Source organism: Penaeus vannamei, chromosome 19 (assembly GCF_042767895.1).
Source record: "Penaeus vannamei isolate JL-2024 chromosome 19, ASM4276789v1, whole genome shotgun sequence".
In the NCBI taxonomy this organism is placed as follows: Eukaryota; Metazoa; Arthropoda; class Malacostraca; order Decapoda; family Penaeidae; genus Penaeus; species Penaeus vannamei.
Window position 1 is genome coordinate 17455072 of NC_091567.1, and position 7500 is coordinate 17462571.

General features: G+C 44.0%; 1 protein-coding gene across 1 annotated transcript in view; it reads right to left on the reverse strand.

The window, feature by feature from the left end:
* Positions 1 to 1333: 1333 nt before the first annotated feature.
* The window catches only part of LOC113823322 (roundabout homolog 3-like), a 67085-nt gene continuing 60918 nt past the window's right edge, over positions 1334 to 7500 (reverse strand). Inside the window, exons 4-5 of the mRNA XM_070133585.1 lie at positions 4144 to 4668; positions 1334 to 2075 (exon numbers count right to left, since the gene is read on the reverse strand). Coding sequence (XP_069989686.1) covers positions 1351 to 2075; positions 4144 to 4668 — 1250 coding nt within the window. The 3' untranslated portion in view covers positions 1334 to 1350. The remainder of the gene's footprint in view (positions 2076 to 4143; positions 4669 to 7500) is intronic.

Here is a 7500-nt window from a genome sequence, read left to right on the forward strand (position 1 = left end):
TGCTGGCGAATAAAGAGAAATAGCAAAGGAGTGGAAAGGAGAGGAACGGAGAGGAGAAGTGAGAAGAAATGAGAGGAAAGAAGAGGAGAGGAGAGAAGGCAGATGAAAGGAGAGGAAAGGAGAGGAGAAGAGAGAAGGCAGAGTACGGAAGAGGAAAAAGAGAAGAAAGGAGAGGAGAAGACAGTGGAAGAAAGAGGAGAAGAGAGGAAAGGAGAGGAAAGGGCACGCGAGAACTACAGCAGGGAGAGAATGTTATGGTAATGAGATACAGTGTTAAATGGTCGTTACACTGATCAGGGTTCTGATTCCCTTCCTCTGTCTGCCTGTCTGTCTGTCTCTTTGTTTCCAATTCCTCGCGTTTAAATGAGTCACACACACACACACACACACACAAACATACATACACATAAATATACACAAACACACACACACACACAAACAAACACAAACACAAACACACAAAAACAAACAAACAAATACACACAAACATACATACACACAAACACACATTAACAAAGTGAAACGCACAAACAGAAGCACACGGATCCACTTCCACACTTCAGAGACAAACACAATATATTTTAAACAAATAATTTGGGCCAAATAGCAACCAGTTGTTCGTATAATTCCGAGTTAAAATTATGCGAATTTTACGTCAGAAATTGCACGCTTACGAAACGTACAGCCTGGAGCAATAGAGACAATACACACAGCTCGTGAATTATACACTTACATCATCCACTTTTATGTTGAAATTATACACTTTAAAACAAAATTAAGTGCCATTGTTGCAACCGCTAGTTCTAGACTGCCATTTGGGTCGGGGGGGGGGGGGGGTTAGGGAGGAGGTAAGTTTCACGGTTCACAGAAAACGGGAAACTGACCGACGAGAGCTTATTTGGAGCGGTGACTCATGCAGAAATGACTACATTGTGATCTTTGTGATATTTTACAAAATGTATTTTGTTGTTGCTTTTCATTGTCGTGATTTACTTGTGCAAAGGAAATAGGTGGTATGCGTGTCTTACATCTACATGGAATATATATTCATTCTACACGTTTATCCATTTTTTTTTATGTAATTTGTTTCTTTCGCACTCGTCTTGCCACGAGAGACTGGCTGAGAACTTGGGTAATGAGTTTCCAGTTACTCTGATTACTGCGCCCGACACCTTAGGGAATCAAAAAAAAAAAGAAAAGAAAAAAAAAAAAAAAAAAAAAAAAAAAAAAAGACGCAGGACATGGCAGACTGTATCACTACCTCTCTAATTTTCTTTATTGTCACCTTACTGCTATCAGTGTTTAGGCCTCTTAATTAGGATTATCATGTAGGTCTAGAAGAGATCTTGTCTAGGCCTGGATTATCATTGCCGCAAAAAGCATCACAAATTTTTTCGTGATCATTGTGGTCAAAAATAGCACGATATGGCAGTGCCAACTGGAGGCACTCTGAGACCCCCCCCCCAAAAAAAAAAAAAATAAAAAAAAATAAAAATAAAAAAAAGAGCAAAATCCTCGACTCACCTGCCACAGGATCTTGGCGGACGTGGGTCCCGTCAGGACGGCGTCCTGCAGCGTGACCCGCGACTCCTGCAGGCCGGCCAGCCCCTCGCCCTTGGCCTGCGCCCTCTCCTGCGCCCAGCCGCCCCTGCCGCCGCCCACCTCGGCGATGCCCGACGGCTCGGACACACCGTGGGCGTTGTGGGCGCGGACGGTGACCCCGTAGGCCTCTGCGGGGTCCAGGGGCGCCAGCGTGAAGGCGGTGAGGGGCGTGAGGGCGGCCGCCACGCGCCACACGGCCTCCGAGCTGCTGTAGGACTCGAGCGTGTAGCCCGTGACGGGGGAGGCGCCCCCCCGCGCCGGCGGCTCCCACGTCACCACCGCCGCCGTGCCGTTGCTGGCGCGCACCGTGGGCGTGGGCGGCGGGCCGGGCGCGGTGTCGGGGTCGGGCGCCCGCAGGAACACGACGCCGGGCGCGGTGGGCGACGCCACCTGCAGCAGGGCGCGCGCCTCCGTCACGCCGCGCGGAGACGCCGCCACGCACGCGTACTCGCCGCCGTCGCCGAAGGCCAGGTCTGCGGAGAGGGAGGGCGGGGGGGGGGGGGGGGGGTGAGTGACACAGAAGCGGATAAAGAGGAGAAAGGGAGAGATGCTGATAATTAGGATAACAATATCTATGGTAATATTAATGATAATAATCATAATACGAGGAAAAAATATGATCAATGAAAAGGAGCAGAAGAGTAGGAAGAAGAAAAGAAAAGGAGAGAAGAAGAAGTAGAAGAGAAGTTGAAGAGAAGAAGAAGAGGAATACGAAGAGAAGAAGAAGAGGAATATGATGTAGAAGAGGAAGAAGAAAAATAAATAGAGGAAGAAGGGGAGGGGGAGAAGGAGGCTGAAGAAGAAGAAGAAGAAAAAGAAGAGAAGATGAGAAGAGGAAGAATAGTAAAAGAAGATTCAAGGTAAAACGGAAGCAGAGAAAAAGAAAAGAAAAGTAAAGAAAAAAGAAAGAAAGAAAGAAGAAGAAAAGAATAAGGAACAGAGAACTTCATCGGATCTCCTTCCACATCAAAGGCGCACATTTCCCTTCACAGCCTTCTAATTCGCCCGAGCTTGTTTACCGGCTCGTGGCTGAGTCAGCAACGCGCCCGCCACGGCTTTCCGCTCGCGTTAACCCGGTCGCGATCTCGGATAACGAGAATGATAATGATAAGGCAGATAATGAGTGACAGATAAGTACAGGTGACGCTGGCCATGTCTTTGAAGTCTGGGATTAAAAAAAGAAAAGAAAAAAAAAGAAGGAAAAAAATCGAGTCTGATTTCTTTTTTCGTTTGTTTGTTTGTTTGAAGTTTCAGTATGCTGCGTCTGTGTGTTTGTTTGACTGGTATTCAACTGACTGACAGGCTGGCTATCTATTTAGCTTCTTTTGTCGGTCTGCTTCATGTCTGCCTGTTTGTCTGTCTTTTTGGCTTTCTATTCGAGTGTCTGTCTATCGGTGTGTTAGCAGTGTGACCCTGCGTGACCTTTGGCATTTAAGGATAGACGTATCTACCTTGATTTTATTTTTTGTCTGACCTCAAACGGCTCTAGGGATAATTAAAAAGATCATGGTTTATAATCATATTGTTAGAGGTAATGATTTGCATTTTCATTTAGCTAGTAAATCTTATCAATGATAGTGTGCAACGTCATAAGCACTGTGCACGCTTGTCAGTTTGCAGATTTCCGGTAAAAAATGTTTTTGTGGCCGTGACTATGTTTTCTTCGCGGTGAATTTTCTTTTTCTTTTATTTTCAAGCCGTGAGATGCCTATGTTATGATAATTTCACTTACTCTACTTTACCCAAACGAATTTCCCTTTCATTCCATCAAATAATGTTCTTTCTTTCTTTCTTTTTAGTCTAATGATACCAGTTCTTGCTTTATTTTACTTAATCAACAAATGTTTTCTTTTCCCTGGTCTTGCACTGTAATATATTAGTCCTGGACATATCACTCTCTCTCGATTCCGTGAAGTGAAAACACGACAAGAAATATCGCGGACCTTTTCATGCTTGGCTGCTTGGTTTAATGACACTTCCATTGTCGTTTTAAGATTGTTATCTCTCTCTCGAAAAAAGATAAAAAAATAGAAATAGAAATGAGAAAATATTTATCTTATTGCTTTGTCAGTCTATGTAACTAGTGTAAATTGTTTTTCTTATCATTTTTATGATTATCATTATGATCGCTGTTATTCTAACTGTTAGGAATTATTCTTGCCATCGTTACGAGTCTCGCTATTTACGTTATCATTATTATTGACATCATCATCATCATTTTCGCATTATCATCACCATCATCATGTTTATTAAGATTATCGTTAACTTTATTATTGCTATTATCATTATCATTATTATTATCATCACCATTAATAATAATAATAATACTATTATTATTATCATTATCATTGTTACTGTCGTTATTATTATTACTTTCATTATTATCATCCTTATTGTCATTGCCATTACAATCATCATTATTAACACTAATCCCTATTATCATTGTTACTACTACTACTATCATTATAATTACTATCATCATTTTATTGCCATTATAATCACCCCTACCACCCGCGCCCCTGGCGGCGGCGCGGGACTTACCCTCGATGGTGAGCGTGTTGTCCTGCAGCAGCTTGCGTCGCGCCGTGGCGGTGACCAGGCGCCCGCGGTGCCTCCAGGTGACGGTGGGGGGCGGCGACCCCCACACGCGGCAGGTGAGGGCGGCGTGGCCCCCCTCGGGCAGCGTCTGGTTGGCGGGCGGCACGGAGATGATGGGCGGCGGCAGCAGGTGGGCGGGGCGCACCCGCACGGCCACGCGGGTCATGACGCCGCCCGCAGAGTTGACGCCACCGCAGATGTAGCGGCCTGAGTGGTGGTGGGCGGCGCGGGGCACGTGGTACGCCATGCGCACCGCCTCCAGGTGGGCGTCCTCCTCCTCGTTGGCGCTGGCCAGGCCCGCCAGGCCGCCCTCAAGGGGCGCGCGGGCGGCCGGCAGCACCGTCTGCGAGCCCTCGCGCGTCCAGTACACGAGCGGCGCCGGGAAGCCCTGCACGGCGCACGACAGGGTCAGCGGCGCGCCCTCCTCCACCTCCTGGTCGCCGGGCACCTCCGCCACGCGGGGGGAAGCTGGGGGAAGGGCGGGGTTAGCTTGGGGGGAAAGGGGCGCTGGGCGAAGGTCCTCGGCACGAGTCCTGGCGAGAGTCTTGGCCGAGGACTGGCGAAGAGCCCTGCCAGGAGCTGAGCCGAGAGCCGCGACCCGCAAAGCTATCTACAAATTGGAAACAGGAAGCTCTATCGCCCGTGTGCATGGGCGAGTGCCAATGCCGGGCCGTGGAGGCATTCGACGGCGCTCAATGCTGCTCACCTTTTTGGTCTGCTCTGAACAGGCCGCGCGGGCCGAATCTTTTTAACAGGATTATGGAAAATTCATTAAGTTGTAAATTCGTTTATGAATTTTGTAATCACTTACAAATCAGGTTCTTTATGAATCTAGCACATCAAATCCCCAATGCACTTTATGTAATCTATAAACGTTTAATACCGCTATTCACAATAAACCCACTCTGCCCACTTTGCACGTTCTGCTCAATCCACGCAAATTAGAAACCACTCTGTCTTCCCACTCATTATATTCTTCCCACTCCACGCACTTTACTCATTTCACTCAATCAACTCAATTCCGTTTATAGAGAATAAATCACTCATTCGACTGATTGAAGCTACGCCTCGCCATTTCCGCGCTCCCAAATTAATCCTCAGCGCGCAGTTTGTTGGACCTTTTGAAAACATGTCGGCAGCTGGCACTAAACCATGAAACAAAACCCCAATTCAAGAGTATTATTTTAAGTCTGCAAGAGTTAGGGAAAAATCTTGAGTGTTTCTATATTTCCTGATTTTACTTCTTATACCTGGCGTCTGGTACATAATATTAAAGAGTAGTAGGGAATAAAATGAAAAAAAAGAATGTTAATAAATTTCTGTGTGTCTTCGATCCTTTTCAGAAATAATATGTCCAGACATGTTCATTCCTGTTTGCCTTTCGTGAATAATTGAAAAATGATTCAACTTCTTTTCAGAGTTTTTCCTTGCTGAGTCAACATTATGTCGTCTTTACTTTTGGTTTGGTAGAAAAAATATTGATTACTTATACTTATAAAATGCATTTAGCTTGTAAGTGTGCTTTTTGCGGTATAGATTTACGAATAACCTCAAAAAATTGTGATACCTAACTGGCAACTTGAAATTAGTGTTTTGTTTTCTCAACAGATGGCAGTGAAGCCTTATTCTGAAGCATGATTTGGAATTGTGTATTGCGCGTATGTCGGAATTTGTGAGTTGAAGTGAAATGCACACTATGAAATTCTTTATTCAATATCAATGAAAATAAGCAAATTATTCAATAGACAGATAAATGACAGATTGAATGAATGAACAAATAAGTAAATAGACACATAAATAAGTAACTCGTAAATGCATAGATTGAAAATGAAGAAATCTAAACATGACAATAATCAATAAGTTTCTGTCATTTATATCGATCGTACTGAAGTAGACTGTATCTTCTCCATTTATCCAACGACAAAAGAGCCTCTTATGCCAACGCATCCACTCTGATCAAACCGAACTCTACTACTGCCATGCACATCAACTTCACTGCCACCAAATACGCTCCAAATCTGAAAGGAGAAAAAGAAATTCGAGGTGTGCATGCACATACACCTACACATATAACGCACACAAGTACACGACGCATATTCATCCTCTTTCCGCTCTTACACACGCTTTCTCTTTTCTTCCTTTCTTCCTATCTTAGCTAAACATTCCCCCTTTCATCCTTCTACCTTCCCCTCTATTCCTGCCTGGACACTATCAGCACCATTATCTCCTTCCTCATCACTATATCCAGTTTATACCCCAATCTCCCTTACTGGTAGGGCTTTCGAGCTCATATTTCCGCCTTGCATAACGGTGTATTCCGAGGCCATTTTCACGTTTTCAGCGCCCGTAATTATAGAACAGTTTGGCTGGTCGAGGAGATGGCACGGGGAGCCTCAAGCTACTCTGCGTCTCATTTTTCTGTTTTTATTTTTTCTTGGTCTTCTTCACCTTATTATTGTTGTTACTGTTTGATGTTGCTGTTGTTATTTTTCTTGTGATTTCACCATCGTCACCGTTATCGAATTGTTTTTGCTCCTCTACTTCTACTCCTTGCCATTCTTCTGCTTCTCACCTTCTTTTTCTTCTTCTTCTCCCCTTCTCCTTTTCCTTCTCCTATTTTCCACCTTCACCTCCTTTTCATCTTCATCTTTATCTCTTTCTCTTCCACCAGCTACTCCTCACACACACAACAGCCGAGACGGAGGGAAAGAAAGAGCAACATCTGATTGCAAAGAGAAATCCGAGAAACCCAGCTATTTAATGGTACCTGGCAACTCCCCACACGCGCGTACCCCCCCCCCCCCGTCCCAATCACAATTCAATAACAACACTCAGACACGCGCTACATCTGTCGCTCAACCAACAAACCATTACTTTAAAGACCTATAATTTACTTCTAACAAACGAAAGAATGAAGAAAAAAAGAAAAAGAAAAATTAGATACAGCGGGTATTATTAATATTCGATTCAACCGACATTTTGAATTATAAAAAGTGAGTTTGTTTTTCGAAGATTTTTGTCTCTTATCCTCTCGTTTATTTATTGATTTTGTTTCTTTAGATTATAAACAGGTTACGCCGATCCGTCACATTGTAGAAAAGAGTATTCCTTTATAGATTATTAAAGCTTTTATTATTCATATGAACGTTCATATTCGGATTTTTTTTTTTTTTTTTTTTTTGCTATGGTGAATTTTTTTTGTGCGTGCTGTTTGATTGTTTGTTTGTGCGCATTTTTTTTGTGTGTGTTTCTTTCTACGTTGCTGTATGGATGTGTACACAGCTTATCAACCCATTCAAA